The 21,475-nt window shown below is 38.0% G+C and overlaps 1 protein-coding gene across 1 annotated transcript; it reads right to left on the bottom strand.

Annotated features, from left to right (window-relative positions):
- Positions 1 to 1,760: 1,760 nt before the first annotated feature.
- lpar1 (lysophosphatidic acid receptor 1) lies at positions 1,761 to 18,793 on the bottom strand. Its single transcript, XM_030769449.1, has 3 exons — positions 18,721 to 18,793; positions 10,319 to 11,075; positions 1,761 to 2,062 (listed from the first exon to the last, which is right to left on the bottom strand). Exons 2-3 carry the CDS (start codon positions 11,058 to 11,060, stop codon positions 1,761 to 1,763), a joined length of 1,044 nt encoding a protein of 347 aa, XP_030625309.1. The 5' UTR covers positions 11,061 to 11,075; positions 18,721 to 18,793.
- Positions 18,794 to 21,475: the final 2,682 nt, after the last annotated feature.

Below are 21,475 nucleotides of genomic sequence, written 5' to 3'. Positions count from 1 at the left end.
AGAGGAATCTGGTCCTTCAACACTTCAAGACTTGTGTCTGAGGAATAATATTTGGAAGAGGAAAATTAAAAATAATTATCAAGAAATAACTCATGAGGGGTGACTCAATAACAGAAATGGGTATACTTTTCTTTTAATTTCAAGTTTAAGCAAACAATGATATTTCTGTTTGAACTTTAAACAGTATAAGTTCCCTTGTTTGACTAGCTTTGAATATTTATATACATATATTATATACAAACGTACATACATACAATGATATATGAAGAAAAGATCAGCTTAGCCAGATAATTTAATGTATTTCATTTCTAACCACAAATACCATTTTTCCTTTTTTTTCATCTTTTTTTTCTTTTTTTCTTTATGTGATTACATTTGTTGATGGTTATGACCATGATGTATACAGGATAAACAGCAATTAGTTAGTTCTACAGAGGAATTATCATGTCAAATATAATTTGATACAAAGGATGTCTAATCTATCCGTGGCCCATCAATCCTTTTAGTACACAGTTTTGTACTCTTCAATGTATTATCAGCCATCAGTATCGTTACATTAAAACATTCTCCAAGGATAAATGTTTGTGTTGTGAAATGTTAGCAGAGAGATTATTATTTCTCAGTACAGTTAAAACTAATCTAAAGTATTCCTAAAACATATGCATAAATGTCCATTTACAAATCTATCTATTTATTTGATTATTTGTCATTTTCTGTATTGGTCACTGTCCATAAGTCTGCATCCCTGAAAATGTCTTCAAAAACATTTGACAGTTGAAATGGCTCATTCTTCTGCCCTATATTCTTGTATCACCAGTATATGCGCAGTGCAATCATCTGGCTGCTGTTTAAAACATATAAATTGTTGCTCTTAGAGTACACAACATGGTGGTCAAAAGTTTACTAAATGATTTCTAATCATTTCTTGATCTTATCAAAGTGACCAGACAATGAGACAACACTGAAAAGAACAAGTCTTTAGAGGAAAGGATCAAAGACTTTTGGACCACACATGCTTTGACTGAGCTGAATACCACTAAGCCACTGAGTTCCTCCTCCACTTAAAATCAAGAGTTCAACAGTGGTGAACACATTTAAATGGACAAAAATGAACTTTTGGTTTTAATGAACTCTAAAGCGTATACCTGCAGTATGTAGTCAGGCAACAACTATGTGGGATGCAACCTCTTCAGTGCAAATTAGGACTAGGTCAAGAACCAAAATGATGCAATCAACCTTGCTACACAGCATACTTAGTGTCAAAACTGCTGCCACTCATCAGTGGTCTGGTGAATACACTGCTAATGAGTGTGTTATGAAATTAACCAGTCTATGGAATTTTACACAAAACAACTAACCTTTTTAACATATGGTGATAGCATGGCAGAAATGTTTTAGGAGTAAATAAATGAATGAATGTTCAGGTGAGATGTCCGTAAGACACTCTGATCTACTCATGTATTGGTACTGAAACCCGAATGGGCCATTAAAGAGATTGCCATGCTAGTTGATCCTTCGCATCAGGTATTAGTCCTTAAATAGTTCATATAGTATCGATAAGACCTTCTTAATAAAAAAGCAAATATGTAAATCCCCTAATATAACACAAAAAAGTCTCTGCTGATGCAATGCCTCTCTTTCTCTCTCTCTCTCTCTCTCTCTCTCTCTCTCTCTCTCTCTCTCTTTCTCTCAGGTTTAGTGAAGAGCCGAGATCACCATCTGGCACTGTGGCTAATCCTAGTTGCTAACTCTCCTCAGGTTCACACCACGGAGTGTTCATTGTTGTGGCCCCCACTCAGGACTGTGTGATTGATAGAGGAGGCAGAGCGGTCGGACCCCTCTGTTGTACCGTTCACATTCTCCTGTCGTTGGCAGCACAGGATCTGCTTGAAGGTGATATTCATTTCTTTGTCCCGGTAGGAATATATGATGGGGTTCATGGCTGAGTTGAATTCGGCTAAGAGAAGGAAGAATTTCTCGAAATCCAACACGTTGCAAGTGGCACAAAAGACATCCAGCAGCAGCAAGACTAAACCGGGTGTCCAGCAGATAATGAAAGCACCTGTTGAGGATATCAAAAAAGTATGTATATAAATATATTCAGAATAATTTGAATATATTACAATATCAAAAAGGAGACAAATCTCTTGAATTCATTTAAGTCTTCTGGTAAAGAAAGTCTTCACTTAAAAAAAAAAAGAAAAGAAAAACCTTCGGCCGTGTCACCACAAACTATTATAACCAAAATCCGAGGGCTTTACATTCTAGTTATCCTCTGTTATTCCTCATCGATAGATATTTAGAGTTAGTGAAGCATTAGTAGCATGATTTAGAATGCAAAGGCATTACCTCACCCCAGAACACCAGCGCCTGCCATTTGTGGGAAGCTTTGTGATCTCCCCACCAATTATCAATGAACAAAAGGTCTGTGCCCACAACCAGTTGACTTTTCACACGTCGGCCCAGTACCCAGACGGGACTGATTATCTTCAAAGACACAAGCTAGTGGGAAGGAATCTCTCTACAGTTTCAGCATAATGAGCTGATGGGCCATCTCACAACAATCAACTGGCCAGACGCTGAACTGGCATATGCCATCTATTAAAGTGCAAACTGAGATAAGCGTGGCATTACTTTTCTGTCCCGCTGGGATATAACCTCCCTGGCACCGACCAGACTGGGTCAAAAACAAAAAGTATGCAAAGTAACAAAAGAATCACCCTTTTGCTCTGCTCAAAAAAGTGTACTAATGAGTGTGTTGAAACCACAGTAACAACAGACCTTTAAATAAGTAATTTTGCAACATGGCAGCCTGATCCCATCAGCTATGAGTAACCAATTGCTAACACTCAACAGCTTTCCTGCCATTACTGCTGAACATACCCTGTTTTACCTGGAGCCACTCATCTCTGTATATTGAGGAATTTACATGCCGCTGTGAATGATAACAATGTTCAGCCATTTTACAACTACACAGGGAATGAACCTCGCAGTCTTGTTCACTCAAGTGTCTGATCACTCATCATTCTCAGACGCCGCCTTCTTTTTCTTCTTTTATTTTACTGTTTTTATGCCTTTAATTACTGTTTTTAACAATGTGTTAAACATTTCAAAGAAACCCTACACATGTGATATTGTTTCTTTCATGTCATCAACTCTACAGCTTTAAGAGTTTGCAACTTCAGTAAGTCTTCAATTTCTATGAACATAGTTGTCAAGCAAGACTGGTGCCCCAAAATTATAAGCCCCCATATTAATCTACTAATATCATTTCAATCAATATCACCTACAACCAAAAGAATCCAACTTCACACTACCAGCTAATTCCAACCAAACAGTTAAGTTCAATATTCACCAAATAACATGCAGCTTCCTAAATAGATGAAATCCAAACAAACCAAATTAGAAAGAATTATTTTTTCACTGGGCCCTTTGAATAACGTGAGTTCCAAGTAGATGAAAATATTTTACATGGAAACTACAACTGAATCACATTTTATGAATGAAATCATTTTGGATGCATCCTGTACTCTAAAACTGAGGATAGACAAACCAAAGATATGCATGGGCTGCCTCTGACACTGTGAAGTTGATTTTACTAATCACCGAAGTTCTGTTATGCTAGTGTATTTACTAATATTAGAGTTTTTCGTGTTTCTATTTATCATCCTAATGGCATGAGACAGTTTAGATTTGGTTTGGAAGATGAATTGTCCATGGAAAAAAGAAAAGCAAAGGAGCTGTCAGTCCAACAATCCCTGACTGTAAATTACTGATTGTACAGAAGACCATAGCAGAAAATATATGCTGCACCATAGAGGGGACTTACATTACACACCTTTAGCAACTTTATAACTCCACAAACCCTTAACAAACTGATGACACTCACTTTTTCTGATGAGCTGTTTTGTAGCATGTCAACAAAAGATAAATATTTTGGCTACAGATGTTATTTTGCAAGAGAAGAGATATTTGTGAGGGTTCTGCTTTCTTTTAGCGAACACAGCTGCTCTTGCACGGTTTACATCACTTGAAAGCTATGTGGAGGCTTGCAGGAGTTAGATAAACTCCAACAAGCTGTTTCCAGCAGGGTTCTACCACATGTTTTGCTCTTTTGGAACAAGCTTGGAACAGGGAGGGGAAGTATATGTTTGAAGCCAGGGTTTTTAGGTACCCCTGTGCCTTACAGAAGAAAGTTTAATTTCCTCCTTCGAAGCTCTGCACTCAAAGAACGTGTTTGTTTTACTTTTGGACTTCATGCCATATCCCCCTAAGCATAATTGTCCCTAAATAAATATAAAATTAAAGAGAGGGTCTATTTTTGCTGATCTCTTTAACAGGCTCTTTGCTGTGGGTTCCATATTAAGGAAGACAAGATGAGAATGGTGGTCATCTTCCATGGGAATGGGATAAATGACTAATCTGGAACAGACGACAATGATAAAGCAGTGGTTTATGAAGGGAAGAGCTCACAAACACAAACACAATGGCAGCTAACAATAGCAAAAAAAAAAAAAGAAATGAGCAAAAACATAGGAAAATGATGTGCAATGATAATGAAGGGTTGCTGGTAATGTAGTGATTGATGGCGTGTGTCTTAAACTATAGTGATGAATCCACGGAAAACAACAAAAGTGGGTAGAGACCACAATTAAAATCACTGCCACTAAGATGACTGACGTGATTTAACAAAGTAAAATCATTTCTGGGGAGCTCTGACAACTTTTCTTCTTTTGAACATGGAATCATTGTTTAATTAAAAAAAAAAAATGTGGCAACAAAAAAGGAACTGGTCATGGTATGATGAATCATTAATACAACTTTCCAGTGTAAGTTGCATCAGTTTTGACAAGCAGTTTTGTGCAGCTCAAAGCTAAATAGAATCCAGGTGGCTTCTAAAAGCCAAGTTTACAGCTTGGACACGGGAGACAGCCTAGAGTTTGAACACATCTGTTGAACCAATGTTAACAAAGCACATGGATTTAACGCCCTTATACAGTATTTGTTGGATTAGTTTTGATGAAATAAGGAAATATTGGTGTGATAATCATCACAACCTGAAAATACATCAATCCCAAATAGTTTAGGCTCTGTTAAAGATTTTATTAGCATTCTATGTCAGTTAAGTATGTGCTGTTCATTATAAGATAGTTCAAATAATAAATAATGTGTCATAAGCATGTGTGAACTCCTTAGCGTGTCGCACTGTACCACTATGTGAAAATGTAAGACATCTAGAGTAGTCATAAGCAAGAATCATATGATAAAAGAGTACTATCAAGTGGCACTTTAAAACTTCCCTATCCTCATTGTTCTAATATATCAAACAACAAATGAACAGTGTGTTGAGCTTTTGTGTATTACAAAAGAAAGTGCATAGAATCAGGCCCCTCATCAAGCCTAGCCTTGAGAGCATGTCCTTAAAAAGACTAACTCATTTTTTGGACATACTGGCACGACACAGTGGCACCATTCTGGGATGATACATCCTTGGTGTATCATTTTTCAGTGAGATCACAACAGAGAGAAATTGGGTTGTCTCAAAAACTGTGTTTGTTTCCAGTGCAACAGCACACAGTGAGTATCTCTGAAACAGCTCACTCTTACTCATAAAATACACTGCAATACAGCATTCCACAGTGCTGTATTTCATATAAAGTCTGGATTTTGTTACTTGTTCAAAAGCATATTTAAGCTATACAAGTGACAACAAATACATATATGTATAAATACATAAATTATTTTGGGTTGCTACTAAATGAGAGACAAATTGTGGGAAAGAATATTTCTTGGAAAGAGAAACATGAAAGAGAGATATCAGATCAATGTAAATTTTAGAACAAAATAAGTAAGATATTATGGTATCACAGGTTATTTGATTATGGCAAGCATACAGCTTAGGTCCACCAGCACTGTTAAATTTCATTAGACAAACTCTCAAATGGTCTGATCTACATTCAAGCTGAATAAGTATTTAAACTGGCAGCCACTCAAAGAGTTGCATTGACTAAGAACAGGCACCCAATTTATTACTTCCGTGATAGCGTATTAAAATAATTTGGCACAATGACTTTGCTGTTCAAAGTAACATTTACTCTTTAAATCGCCCACCAGGTAAAAGAAAGCAATATGTCTGTGAATGAGAGTATTATTGCAGTAGCCATACTGATGTTAATTTTACTTTGTAAATGGCATTTCTTTCATGGTCCACGTTTTTACCAATGTTCACAGACTGAAAATTTGCTATTTGAAATATACAGTGCTTGGTTTCCCATCATTTGCGTGACACAAAGCTCTAGTATACTCTAAAACACGGCGCTCACCCTCTTGAAAGTCCTTGTGGACAGTTCACTCATGTTTGTGTGTTCTGGAATAGCCACTCATGAAAGGTTCCTTATTTCTGAATTAGTGTTTTCAAGGTCAGGAGAATGTCTAAAGGGAGAATCATCCTCACAGCATGCAGAGTTAGTCATAGGTTAGTTTGTGATGATCTAGATAGAATAACCATGCAAACTGCGGATGTGCTGCTCTAATGCAACAAAATGCCTACTCAGACAAATGGTCAGAGCTAGCAAATGACTCATAATGTCACTCTGGGACAATGGAAAAAAACTTATTCTTAATTATGATAAAAGGCATTCTGAGGGCACACAGAGAATTATTCTGTGATTCATTAAAGCTGTTTGGCCCTCCCCTGAAAGCTGAGATTGCTAAATATTTTTGTATTTCAAAAATGCAGCTCTCAGCGGGGGGTAGTGGATGCTATGCGCTCAGTAAGATTCTGACACCTGTGGAAGTGCTTAGTACATGCCTCGCATGCTTTAACACAGACATGGGATTCAGCAGCTTGGCCACAAGACAATCATTTGTTCTACACTGGCTATCCAGACATTGTTTTCTTAGTGTTTTTTTTTTTTTTCTTCTGAATTCAGAATGCTGTCAAGGCCTGCATTCACTCCGGATATTAACGCATACAAGGCAGAATTGTGAGATCACTCTGAATAACCTTCAACCCTCTCCTCCTCTTTCTTCTCTCCATTTGCTTACCACATAACTTGCGGTCACAGAATGATGGTAATGGAGTGAGGCAATTGTGAATTAGATAAGCTTTTTAGACATCTGAAACTGACCAAAGTCATTCTGGCCCTTTTTTTTTTTTTTTTCCTGAAACAGTGTTCATCTATTGTGAGACTTCAGCTCCAGATGTGTATTACAACACAGAAGCCATTATTTCTTTTTCATAATAAAGATGTATTGATTCATTCTCCAGACAAAACATTTGTAGCAAAATATATGCCGATCCACAGACCATGCATCCATTAGATTTGCACTTAATCAAACTTTTTCTGTACTGTGGAGGCTACGATGAAAGTATTATGAAACTTTGCCGTTCCATTACAAACCGTATATCACTCCCTTTTCTGGCAAACGCTGGAAGTTAATGGCTTTCGATGTGAATGACACTGATTTCATTTCTAATCATTTGTGGAGTGGCTGTTTTATTGGAGGCTTTAGCTAAGTTGGAAACACAGGTCTTTGGTAGCATGAGTCTGACCACCATAAGGAACATGGTATTTATAAACAAACTGTTCAAACTGTATCATTGTGTAGGGTGGACAACACCACAGCCCAAATTACCCAAGAAATTTGTTCTATATGCTATTTATGAAGTCTCAGGCAGATGAGCTAAGAAGCCTGATATTTTCCGTCTTTGGTAGAGCTTCCCAGGAGAAATCAGGAGAAACTCATTTTACAGCATCCTGAGAATTGGAACCTGCCCACCCCCCTCATCTGCTCAGCAGATGTGGTACTTGGATGGACTTTTCTCTTCAAACGACTGACCTTAGTACAAAGCTGAGTGCATCACATCTGAGAAGCTTCTCGGGGATATATAGTCCAATAATCTCAGTCACCAACCTCATTCTGCCTCTAAAATATCCCGAGGACTAGTGTCTGTGAAGTGGTGACTGTAAAACCATACATGCCTTCACAACAAGGAGACACTTCAATTCAAAATGACTGAAATGTGGAAACACAGTTTGTTTATTTTAAAATATACCTATGCAGTAGTCTAACATGTTCATAGCTTATTTATGGATTTAGAGCTCTGTGTTAATCCTAATAGATCTACCTGAAAACCATTTTAAGTAAATACACTTTTAATAGTATTACAAAAATAAGCTGATCAGCTGATCTAAATAAGATAGTCATCGACAGAGATGTGTGATGAAATGTGCAGGAAAAAAACAACACTGAAGACTCTTTTTTAATGACCTTTGGGCATTTGTGGAGACATTGAGCTACATTCCTGTCCAAAAACAACAGGAAATTCTCACTGTTAAGTTGTGACAGTTGTCTTTCTCCTCCTTAACAGTTACACAGTCACTGGAGACATTTCCTGATCAAGTCCCTTTCTAATCCCCATCACAACAGACTCATGAAAGAAAATGAAAATGTTTACAAAGTCCATCTTTATGAGAAAAAGTAATATTCTTGTGCTGTGAATACTCGTATCTAATTTAAAAGTTCATTTTTACTGAACATTATTTTGAAAAGGTGAAAGCACAGAGGGTTATGACAAACTTCTGGCAAAATGCATTCTTTTTTTTTCCCTGCAAATTTTCTGTACTGTTTTGGTTCGTTTGTGGTCCTCATCAAAATAAACAAATAAAGCGAAATAAACAAACAGTCTGAATAAAAGGCTCTGGGACAAAGCACAAAAGTGCTGTCATCCCTCAGTGAAATCTCATCTCCTGCCAAGAACTGTACACTCATTTTTTCTTAAATGGGTCCCTTGCTCACCTCTCTCCCCAGAGCCTCACATCAGGCCCTGACTAGCCAAACAACAACAACACTGTTTCCGGCCTGACTCCGGCTCTGTGAGACAAAGGGGAAAGACTGGGTTCCTTTCTTGGGGACTGGTCGTTGGGCAGCCACTGAGGCGTGACACTGATGCAGTGCAAGGCAAACACTGGAACTAGAATTGCCACAAAACCATAGTAAACCAACCCTATGCTCAAGAGCTGCATTGTTGCCACCCAAGAGTCTGACCAACAAAGCAGTGTAGTATAGCAGAGCATAGCAGAGCGGTAATGCTCAAATTGATTTAGTTTATATGATGGACTGATTTACGTTACATATTATATAACGTCTCACCATGACTGGTCTTATTAGATGTTTGACTTGTTGGGACAGATTGATGCTATAAAACAAATGACACAATGAGCAAAGTTACTGTTATGTATGGCTTAAACACTGTCACATTACAAACTTCTATATGTGTCATAACAAGTGGATGAAGTCATTGCCATACGTACAGCACACCAGAAATGGTGTCATCTGAATGAAGTCATTGACTTTGTGGATTTTTTTTTTTTTTTTTTTTTTCACATACATACAGTTTAAGGGACCGTACTGTATGGGAAAAAAAGAAAGAAAGTCAAATACATCAGTTCTCACTGTAATGTTCATCACAAATACATTCAAGGTTATAGTGCAAGTCCCATCCCCAAAAAGGAAGAGAACACATGGAAATCTGGCCTTTGTGTACTGTGAGAACAGCAGTTAGTGAAGCAAACTAAGCCCCAAGGGTAGTCTCCACAACAACATAACACCACACAAAGTTTAAAAAAAGAAAACAAAACAAAAACACATACAATTTGACACTATGACTTTGGTATCATTTGGCATTGTTAATAAACTAGGCTTTTGTTTAAGATGGAACCCTCAAGGATGTGATATGTATTTTAGCATTTAAGTGACAACTGGGAGTATAATGTATGTCCAAGAGAACTGAACTTTGTGACCACTCCCATTATCATTACCAACGGCTGTACCACATGCTGGGAAAATTCCACTATGACAGACCACAGTTTGTATGTTTTGCTTTTGTATCTTTGGGAATGGCACCCATGTAGCAGCTGAGGGGAATGACAAATGTATGTAGTGCTGTGGCAATGGACTAAATGGTTCCATGACATGTGTGCATTTCTGGAATCAAAGCAGTTCACACGAAAATCAACAATCTTTCATTACAGTTGTTCCCCATTAATTAAAAACCTTTATACTTGACAATAAAAAAAACAACTACTAAACCTCTCAAAACTACTACAGTCAGCCTGCTATCTAGATGTTTGTATGAAATATAGTTTTCTCCCACAAGCAGAACTACATTTGCCTTTTTCATCCCCTTCCAATGCTTTGACAAAGTCACAACTTAGACCTCAGATTGATCAGTGCAGATCTGATATAATAATAAATCAAACTCTATGTGATAGTATATCTATGTAGTGTGTTAGAAATCAAGAGAGATACTCACCCAGAACGATCACCACAGTCTTCAACAGACTCATCATGGTATCCCTATTCCTCCGGGGCCCAGAACTGTGCCGGGACATTCTCATGGTACGCTGGCGCACATACACAAAGATGTGTGCGTAGAGAACCACCATGACGACAAAGGTAACCAGGTTGAAAATGGCCCAGAAGATCAGGTAGGAGTTGCTGTAGAGAGGTGCCATGTTGGAACAAGTGTTGATATCACAAATGCAATTCCAGCCCACGCTAGGTATGGCACCCATGATAATGGACATGGTCCAAATGATGACAATGACAACTACCACACGACGGTTGCTCATTCGTGTGTGCAGCTGCATGCGAAAGACAGTGATGTGGCGCTCGATGGCGATGGCCAACAGGTTGGCCACAGAGGCGGTCAGGCTGGTGTCAATGAGGCCCTGTCGCAGAAGCCATGTGCTTACCGTCAGCCTCCTTGTGTTAGGACCCGTGTTGAACATCAAGTAAAAGTAAGCTAGCCCAGCAAAGAAGTCCGCTGCTGCCAGGTTGGCCATGAGATAGTAGATGGGGAAGTGAAAACGTCGGTTGACATAGATAGCCACCATCACAAGCAGGTTAGCCAGCATGATGAAGATACACACAGTTATACCGAGTCCCATCACCAGCTTGCTGACAGTATTCCACTCAGTGGCCAGATATTTACCACTGCGGTTGTAGAAGAAAGCAATGGTTTCATTGTAATAGCACTGTCCATCATCCATCATGGAAGGCTGAGGTCTCTAAAAGAGATGGAGAAAGGGGTATCTGAGTAATTCAGAGTGATCTCATATCGGTTTCATTAAGCTCTTTTCATTAAGCTCTGAGAAGTCTAGTCTGAACCGTGATTACTCAATATGTGAGCACTCCCTTGCATAATTAATGGAAAATCTGCACTAAAAGGAAACACATAGCTTTCATTTGACCACATAGCTCATAGTGGAATCTGTGCATTTATGCCAAAACAATTCATTGACTGAGCTTTTCGTTTTTTAGTTATGAAGACAAGGATTCCTGAATAAAACTTTGTGACTACCTCATAAACTGTTTGTACATGAATGTGGATAACTGAACTGATTTTGTGGGAACAAGGGTATTAGTGATGCCTGAACACTGACTGATAAAGCACACATTCTACAGCATTCCCAACAACAAACATTGTCATTGAATCTGGAGGTGTTAATGGAACTGCAAGATATTCAACATTCACAACAGCTTGGGTTTATAGCACAGCATTACCATCTGGGTTCACTTTTATTAGCGTACTGCCCTTTAGAGTGTGACCAGAAAAGGCCAACCAAACAAACCACTAGCAAGCAATCTGCACAAATTCTTACAGCTAGCACACTGGGGCTCTGTAGCACACAAGCCACAGGCAAGCTCTCTGCACTAGCCGTTAGTCACATCAGTGCTGAACCTCATTTGAATTGGCTGATTCTCTACTCTGAAACAGCCAGCACAGGAAACGGGCCTCTGGGCTGTGCCTGGACTGGAAGTGTTTCTGTAATTTAGCCCTTACTACGTGTGCAGAACACATGAGGCTTACTGCAGTTTTGTGCATTTTGACGTTGGACTCACAACATGAGAACATTTATCTGCAGTATGTCTGGCATTCCTCCCTTTAGCTAGATTTTTTTTAATTCAGCTGAGGTGTGTGATAAATTCAGTTTAGAAGTAATACACAATTGTCTTTCGCATGCACAAGAATGTACACATTATTCATCTGTGACACACTTGGTCAGCACATTTGAACACTAATATATATATATAGAGACCATTGATCTGAAATTGAGAAAAAAAAAAGAAAAGAAATAAAACGCACAACAGTAATACTTGACACAATTAATTAAATGTCTGAATGTATCTCTCATATCAATTAGTGGCCCCGATGGCTGTAATTTGTTTTAAAATGTTGTCATCATTACTAAAATTATGTTCTGACTCAATGGTGGATTTGTTCTCCCTTTCAAATAGAGCCAGTGTCCCACTTTCATGTATGTGTTTCATGCTCTGCCAATTCTTTTGGTTATCAGATGTTTAGAAACCAAATGCCAAATGGAAATGGGTGACCTTTCCATGGCTTTTGTGTACTATTAAACTTATCATCACCACACTTGGAAGCTGACAACAAGGAGACAGATCCTTTTTTGTGTGCACGTGTTTTATCATATAGCTTCAGGCCACTGATCCCGCTACACTGCGGAGAATGAACAAAAGCTGCCTGTGCCCAAATGTCTGTCAACTTCCTCCCCACTGAAACACATGCAACGAAAAGACCCGCATTCTTTTCATATCCCACACGCTGACAGGACCACCATGCAGCAGTACATTGCTAAAATGAAAGCATTAGCATTACCACTAGCTTAACCCTCATCCACAGTTGATAATGAGATGTGGTGAAAATGCAAACAAAGACTCCCAAATGAGTCTGATAACACTGCAATGGTTGTGACCTAAAACACTGGCACACTATGTCATCTACATTTATGTTTCTCTGCAGACTTTTTAACTTAAAAGTGCTGTAACGTTATTTTTAATTAGTCTAATTAAACATAGAGATAAAACTTTTAAGATCTTAAATTTAGAATAAGACAAAATAAACGGTGAAGTGTGGGCGTAAGTTAAATTTTGGGTTGGAAATAAGATACAGGCTTTAGGCTGACTCAGGATGTTTAGCATGCTTGAGCTGCAGGCTGTGCCTGCAGGGGGTCTGTGCAACCCCCCAGACACTCTTTTCACTGGGCTATCCACAGACTTAATGCCCATATGAGGTGAACAACACAAAGAAAAGGCTGTAGATATGGAAAAAAGGAAGCAAGACTGTTTTGTCTATGATAGAAATGATTTGGGTGCAACAAGCTGGTAAGAGCAAAGTCCAATTATGTTAAAGAACCACCTCCAGACCATTTCAAAGTTGGTCTTGTATTATGAATGAATGGTGCTCACTTGGCTGTGTGAAAGTGACATCTATGTCAGTTCTGGCTGTTATGGAGTGAAGCAGCAACAAAAGCAGCATGAGTTCATTAATTTAAACAAAACGTTGCATAAGAACTCTTAGACTCTGGCGATGTATGCCATGGTTCTCTAGTGCCCATCGAAAGGCATACTAAGCATTGCACATTTGTTGCCATATTCACATTTAATTCTCTAATCTGCCATTTGTACATTTTCTGAAACATTACTACATGAAAATATCTGACATGGATCTTATTCATGACCTAATCATTTTTTGTTCCTTTTTTTAAATGATCCCCCACCCATTTCATTAAGCAAAGAGATACTGCAAATAACCTTCAACTGAAGCTAATATAACCATCTAAAATACTCTTTTGAAAACTGATGGTCAGGTTTGATGATCGATGAAGATCAACAGTCTAAACCCATATCTCTGCTGTTCTCAAGTGTGCCAGAAAGCACAATGAATCTATTGTTCTGCAACCACCCTGTCAAAAACCAATGAAACTAGATTTTTACAATAAATAAATTGTTCACAATTGTGCACATTCTCAAGGGAGGCATGATTTTGGTGCGATTCAAATCAAAATTATCCCTAATTTATCACTACCGATTAGGTATCCATTCATCTGTAAACAGTTCATTGTCTGGACGGGGTTCAGCACCTCTTGTGGGGTGTTGGAACATGTGAACCAGTACATAAAAGTCATGCTATTCAATGGACTAGAAGTGTTAGAGTCACCACCAAAGGTAAAAAAAAAAAGAAAAAAAAGCTGATTGGGATGACATTAGAGGAAGAAAATGACACATATTTTAGGATTTAACCTTCCCTTTGAGTTGTTGTTAGAAATGCTTTCTAGAAGTGGCTTTATTTAGTCATGATTATGTCCATGATTCATGATTAAGCATCACAGTTTGAGCCACTATTAAACACTTGAATTCTACAGCATAGAAATTTTCTAATGACTTGTGTCATGTTGAAAGATTGTTCTGAGAATGAATAATGAGGTTAAAAAAGAGGTGGAAGGGGAAGAAAACATGCACTCAACCCTCCCTGCCTTTTGGGTCAGGGTGACACCAGAGGTTCTTGTCTGCCCACGAGAGGAAGGCCAAATAACTGAGATAACACTGGCATTTAGAATCTGAAAATGTAGCCTAATTAAAATAAAACTTAACGCATCAATGGGTGAAATCCTTATCCACATGGTTGATGTTCCTGAAAAATAAAATTGTTTCCAAGAAGGTGACATTCCAGTCATCCCTCCCCTGCCGTAGACCAGGCTTTCGGGAAGTCGTTCAGATTTGAGTCAGGAAAAAATGTCACACTAAAGTGAAAGATCTATGAGCAGAATGGAGAACCAAGAAGTTAAAATTTGTCTTGAACATAGATATCCAGTGATGGGTAAACTTTTGTTTTTTTATTTAATAATAATGTACACAGTTATGCTTTTTGTCTCATAAAGAAAAATTTGATTAATTTTTCTAAAATTTAATGATCAAGGATGGATTACAACAAAGTAGAATTTCTTAGTTATATTTATATCATTAAGACAAAATTAAGTTACCCCAAAGGAGGAGAGGTAGGAATCCTATTGGACAGTGTTGACTTTGAGGTCAACATTTACAGTTAAATAAGATATCCTGTTTCATATGGTTTCTATGGTGCTCTACTCAAATATGATTCTAAAAAATTTTCACAAATGGGCTTTCTTTGTATCAAAATACCCCACTGTCGATGACATATTGTCCTTGGAACGTTGTCTAAAATGTACACATTCAATGCAATGAAAAGATAAGATTACAAATAATGCTACTTCCTAAAATTTTCAAGTTGTTCTCTTTCCTTCCTTAAATTTGTTTTGGATACTGTGATAAAATGGACACAAAGTGCTAGCATGTGCAACTTTCACTATCTAGACCTCCGTGACCTCTTACTCAGCAGTGTGGCAGCAAGAGCAAAGTCATGCTACCAATGAACGAAACATTTGAGGTCAGTTTGTATAATCACATGCATCTCCACGCTCACTATGGGCCTTGTTAATTAATCATGTAATTGTTTCTTTCATGCAAAGTCACATGATCATTGATTAATCAAGGTAAATAATTAACTACTGATCTATGCCACTGGTTCTAAAATCAGTTTTATATGTATGATTCTGTGACGTAAATGCATTTAAACTGCGTTTAAAATACAGTTTGTATCATGTCACTCACTTCTTCATCAAAACAAGAAAATAATCACCTCAGGTAATTACTGAACTGTGTATCAGTCAGGTATCTATTTTGAATCAAAGAGGTCATTCACACTTTTCACAAAGTGTTAACTTCTTATGGCTGGAGAGATTTAGTTCGGGTTTAAAGAAGGTCTTTGTTTGTAAATGGGTCACAAAATTGTGAAGTATTTTGCAAAGCTAACTGGAATGACGTGTAGAGATTGTTCTGTACATTGCTATGTTGATAACACTGTGTAGGAAGTGTCTTCCCCTAAACTATGACCTGAAATGTGGACATTACCATTTCTACCTCCAAATTTGATGTGAACATGCCGATATAATTTAAAGTTTACAAATATTAAAAAGATGTAACATATCTGAACCAGCAAGTAACATATCTGAACCAACAAGTAAAAGTGAATACAAGGTCCAGAGAGAGAAAAACGACTTGTGGACTAAATAGACAGCCGACCCATATCCACATTAATTGCCATACATACAGGACTGAGAGCCATCACATGACCCTTTGTAGTGAGAATATGGCCTGACATGTTACAGAAATTTTATGAGGCCAAAATTCTCTAAGTCATCATAATGGTAGGCTCAAACTGAGTTTCATACAGACTGACACAAACTTTTCTGGCTGATACCAGTCAAGACAATTTACCAACTATGACACAGCAGTACAGAGTTATGATAATAATTGTACAGTCTCTGCACCCAAAACATCAAATAAAAAGTTGGATGTTATGGAGCAGGTGCTATCTTTATAAACATTGAGAATATTTCTGAAAATTCAATAGCTTGTTAAAATAAATACTCATCCCCTTTGGAATGGCTAGGTTAAATAAGTTTGTTTGTTTTGCTTTTTCACCACAATGAAACATCATATTTTATATTTCATTTTAATTTTGCAATTAAAATATTTTCCTTTTATAATATGTAGTGTGACATGCCCAGATAAGTTGATGAAAACATGTAAATGGTGCTGAAACAACAAAACCTCTGAAAAGAAAAAACCCTATCAGATTCTATATATATTCATACCAACATGTGTGGTAACATAAAGTATACTGAACTTTTTCACACCTACCATGCAGAGGTGTTAAAAAGAGCTCATTTGTTTCACACTCACTCTGAGTGGGATTAATGAGCAACTATTGATAAGTGTTACAATTGAAATGCAGTTAGTTAGTGTTATTTTATGAAATGCAGTTGTTAGTGTTTACCATTTAAAACATCAAATGTGTGAGAGGGAAATCAACAAATATGCCAGATGTGTGTGATCTCTTCTTCATTGCCTGTTTATCTTTAGCTGACATAAATTTAGCTTTATACTTCCTCATGTTGAAGTGAAGCAGCTAAAGCTACCATTTCTGTCTGTGTGAGTAGGCCACAGTTGAACAATTCAATAAAGAATACACCACTCCTCCTAAAGGGCACTGCACACATTTTATGGTTTGATATCAATGTTCAGCAGCTTTGCTGGTCTGTCAGAGCAGGAAGGGCAGTTACCCATGCAGACAGCATTGCCAGTCCCAGGGTTGCGCCAGGCCTGACTTTGGAGGAGAAGGGGGTTGGGGTTTCCTGTTGAACAGCTGATAGAGACCACATACTGGCCTAGTCAAAGTGTTAGAACTCCATATGGTGACACAAGCTTTGAAAGTGAAGAGCAACAAATTTAAGCAAGGTGTGAAGTATTTGTCTTTGTTTGCTGATACACGGTGAATGCAATGCACCTTGTTTCTGTGGCCTAATTTGTTCCAGGCCAAACAAAACCTTTAAAGTTAAATGAGGTAATGCTAAAGTGCGTGAAATATACACTGTAACTTCAAATTGTTTTCTCAAAGTGTTGTTTTAAGAGACTTTAGCCTTTAAAACTTGAGAAATCACAGTTGATAAAACTTTAATTGCACACATTGTAAATTACAAGCACACTTTTAATTGGTTTAGAGAATGCAGCAGAGATCACGATGCGTCTGGAAAGTTCTCCTCCTTTGCTGATCTAAATTAAAGTTCACACTCTTTTCAAGACCAACACCCAAGTGCCACACTTTATGACTGCATCAGTGATAAACTCTGTATCAATGACTGATACAAGCTTTTGATGAACATTGAGTACAACTTCCATATTCCTTTTCAAGAAATGATCATGTCTTATGCACACCACACAGCCCAAGGCAAGCTGGTGACGTCAACAATCAGACCAGACTAAACAAAGAGATATAAAATACAGTTTAGCTATTATATGAATCTATTGCTGTCCAGATCACATCATAGAAGGAAAAATCAACTATTAAACTTGATTAAATGGACATTGCTTGAAACGTTTGAAATAACAAATTAATGAAAAACAATTCATTCTAAAAATCATTTTTTTTAATTGATAGGCTGTGGCCTCAACCCAAGGCATGGCATTGCATTCTGCCTTCTCTAAGATACAGTATTCTGAGGCGTGTACTTTGGGAGGCTGCCAAAAGCAGCAGGAATGTTTGAGTACTATGAATCTATGACCGTCTATGCTGTAGCAGTGGTCAATTAAAACCTCCACAGAAAACAGGATACTGTTTTGAACGAGCTGTCTTAACCCCTAGATGAAAACGTCTGGTGTTACCTTGCCTACACTGCCTCTTCTTAAGTAGCATTTCAAGAAAGAATGAGGAAAATATCAATGGAAGAGAAAAGTACGAACTTTTGACATCACTGGGCGCCTGGGACTCGCTATTCCACTGAGCGCCTTAACATCTGGAGAAAACGTTTCCGGAGGCCATTCACAAATATGTAATTAAATAGTCAGTAACACCTACACAGATAACTTCATTTGTTACCAATACACACTTCAGATTTTGATAGTCAGATAAAACAACAATTGCCCTGTGTATCCCAATTATCCCTGTACACTACAGCAACCACATAAATTATACTGCCACGCATTAACGCTGCATTACTTAGGACGCGTAACCTTTGCCGCATGTAAGGCTTTCCGTTTGTTGCACAATATTTAGGCTCCCACATCTACCCTTGTGAGACCGGTAAAATGTTTCCTACATACGAAAATCTCATGGAACAAAAAGTGATGGATTGCAGTCCATACAACACGCCACTGAAAGCATACTGAAATAAACATACCTAAATCGGAGGATATTCATATCCCATTAAATAACTGTGTAAATGTAGATGAAACATCAAAGTATAAAAGTGAAAAAAATGCGTTACTTACAACAACGGCAGTGACAGTAGACAGCAGGAAAGTATCGCTAAACGGGTTTGTTCTCCAAAAAGGATAAAGGAAGATCCAAAAACTCCAAAAAGTAACTTCTTTCAAAATTTTCTTCTGAAAGAACAATTCGTTTTTCTCCTGTGAACTCCAGTGACGTGTTGCGTATTCATCTTATGTCCACGACGGTACGTTTATAAGATATTTCAACTTCAATATTTCACCTCCCTCCTTGTACTTAGAACAGCTTTCACTGAAAGCACCACTCCGCTGGAGAGGACCACTGTCTGCAAGTGACGTCACACACACACACACACACACACACACACACACACACACACACAGACACACACACATTTGTGTATGTAATTGAAAACACATTCTCAATTGTTTCTCTGTAAAAAAAAAAAAAAAGAAAAAAGAAAAAAAACGTACACACACAATTGAAGACTGAGAAATCTCTCTGTGAGTCATTCAGCAGAGAGATGCATCTACTAAAACATGAGCAGCACAAGGACAAAACATTTTCATTGAGACATGGAACAATACTTTGACCGCCTCTGGCATGAGGATAATACCTTTAGTTCTGTCTCCCTCTCTTGCAAGCATGAAAAAATGTGCTCTCTCTCTCTCTCTCTTTCTCTCCCTCTTTGTGGTGTCTGTGTACATTAGTGCATGCACATGTTTCAAAAATATCGACAAAGAGAAATACAGAAAATACCCACAAATGCCATCTTACCACAGACTTTGGCCAGCACGGGCCATCAGAGGAGCTTCAGTGTGCTTTGGCATAGACTATACAAGTGTTTGGTATACAGTTAGAGGGACGTGGCAACCTTCTTTCATGATGAATCCCATCCAAATCATTTGCCACATTATTTCAAGCATGACTCTAGATTCTCCCCTATGTCTCCCTTACATCTGTAAGAAGCAGATGCTACACTAATAGGATAATGACAATCATTTAAGTTGTTATTGCTGTTTACCTGGCCTTCCAGTAGGCTGAGCTGACCTGAAAAATCCAGGCCAAAGTCACCCATAGCATAACAGAGCTACAAGTTCTCCCTGTGAGAAATGAATGATCAAGCCCATTGGTGTCTTTGCTGCTCAGTACATATGCACTGCTGAAGGAAAGGTGAAGACTGCCTGTAATTTGCACTGCTTTACTTTTGAACATGGCTTTTAGATGTAATGAAGGGTTTTATGCTGCAAATGCATCCCTCTCTGTGAAATTCTCCACAGGCTGCTCTTGGTAAGCTTGTTTGCATGCATCCGGGGTAGATATTAGCAGTGAACTGGTTCGTCCTCTTTGTCTTGTATAACAAATCAATGTGCAGACATCGCTAATATGCCAATTTGACCACAGCCGATTCCATTTTATGATGTCTTTTGCTGAGATGTCGATGCCAACCGCATCTTAACTGTTCGTCATAAAGCATCAGCAAACTAAGCATTTGTTCCCACATGATGGGATGTTAATTGCTTAGAGTCAGAAACCACAACTTTGTGTTAGCACCTGCTTTCAGTACACTTTGTATTGTACATTTATTGAGTATTTATTTATCATTCATCGATCATTTATTGATCAAAAAATTATTAAGTGTTTTCCTCATTTTGGCAGTTACCTGTCAATGCAGGGCAGTTTTGTTTAGAGATCTTGTGATGACAAACAAAATCATCTGGAGATAATACAGGGTGTGCTTTAAAAAGAATATACAGTCACATTTTAAAATAAGAGCCGCAAAAAAAAAAAGAAAAAGAAAAAAAAAGCTGCTCTACTTCTTAACCTACTAAGTTTATTAAGAACTCTAATCCTCTTAAGAGTTACACACTGGCCCATAAATTGCGATGATGAAGATGCATTATGGAATAAGTTTAAAGGACTTACCATTCTTTGACCTGGATTTACGCCCACAGATAATGTCGTGGGCCTCACTTGTCGGAACTCTGACTTAGGCTCGATGTTGTAAAGGGTACGCTGTATGCCCTCAAAGCTAGTTCCACTTGAGTTTTCCCTAAGTGTCTGAGGCGCCCTAGAATTACATAAATGCACAGACAAAATTAAGACAGCCAGGTCAGAGACACTGCAGGCATCTTCAGGAAAAATAATCCATTAACAGGTTAAGGTGAAGGTTGACCTATGACAGTGAACAGCCGAGTCTTGCTGAGAGTGAATTGTTATCCCCTTTCACTTTGAGTCAATGTAATATCTGTGTCACATGCAGTCCTGCAATAAAACAAAGTCCACTTTGTAGCACAGGCCTGTAAAAGCTGGCTAATATGGCTTAAGAACAGATTAGGGTATTGCTAAGGGTAAATACAATGGGTAAATAGCCAAATAAAATAACACAAAGTATTTAAATTTCTCCAATTTCAAATAACAACATTCTGTGCATCTCACAAGCATAAGTAGTAGACGTGCCCATCTCTTTCCATCAAAAGGCTGCAATGCAACAGTGATGTGCACATATGTTATTAGCTGTGATGCACCACATGGTGTCAAGTGTGCTAGATGTTAGGCACTGAATAACAAGAGCCAGCAAGTTGAATCACTTTAAAGCAGTTCTCAGTAAAACATATCTTATGATTTATGACCTGCGAAAAATTTCCAAAATGCATAAGGTAAGCAATAATCCACTATGATTTTTTTCCCCTGTAAAATTCTGACTTTGATGAACACAAATTAATCTTATGCAGACTTTTGCAGAGGATTATCTAGGTCCAGAATAATGTCACAGCAGACATCGTACATATCTTG

This window comes from Chanos chanos, chromosome 3, assembly GCF_902362185.1.
Source record: "Chanos chanos chromosome 3, fChaCha1.1, whole genome shotgun sequence".
Classification (NCBI taxonomy): Eukaryota; Metazoa; Chordata; class Actinopteri; order Gonorynchiformes; family Chanidae; genus Chanos; species Chanos chanos.
Note: the sequence above shows the minus strand (reverse complement) of the source record. Positions and strands in the feature narration are given on the sequence as shown.

Bases quoted from the DNA above. Each gene is read 5' to 3' on its own strand.
- lpar1 (XM_030769449.1), bottom strand. From the start codon at position 11,060: ATGATGGATGATGGACAGTGCTATTACAATGAAACCATTGCTTTCTTC. The intron at 2,063-10,318 runs GTGAGTATCTCT...TATCCTCAACAG, and splicing joins GACTGTGGTGATCGTTCTGG to GTGCTTTCATTATCTGCTGG.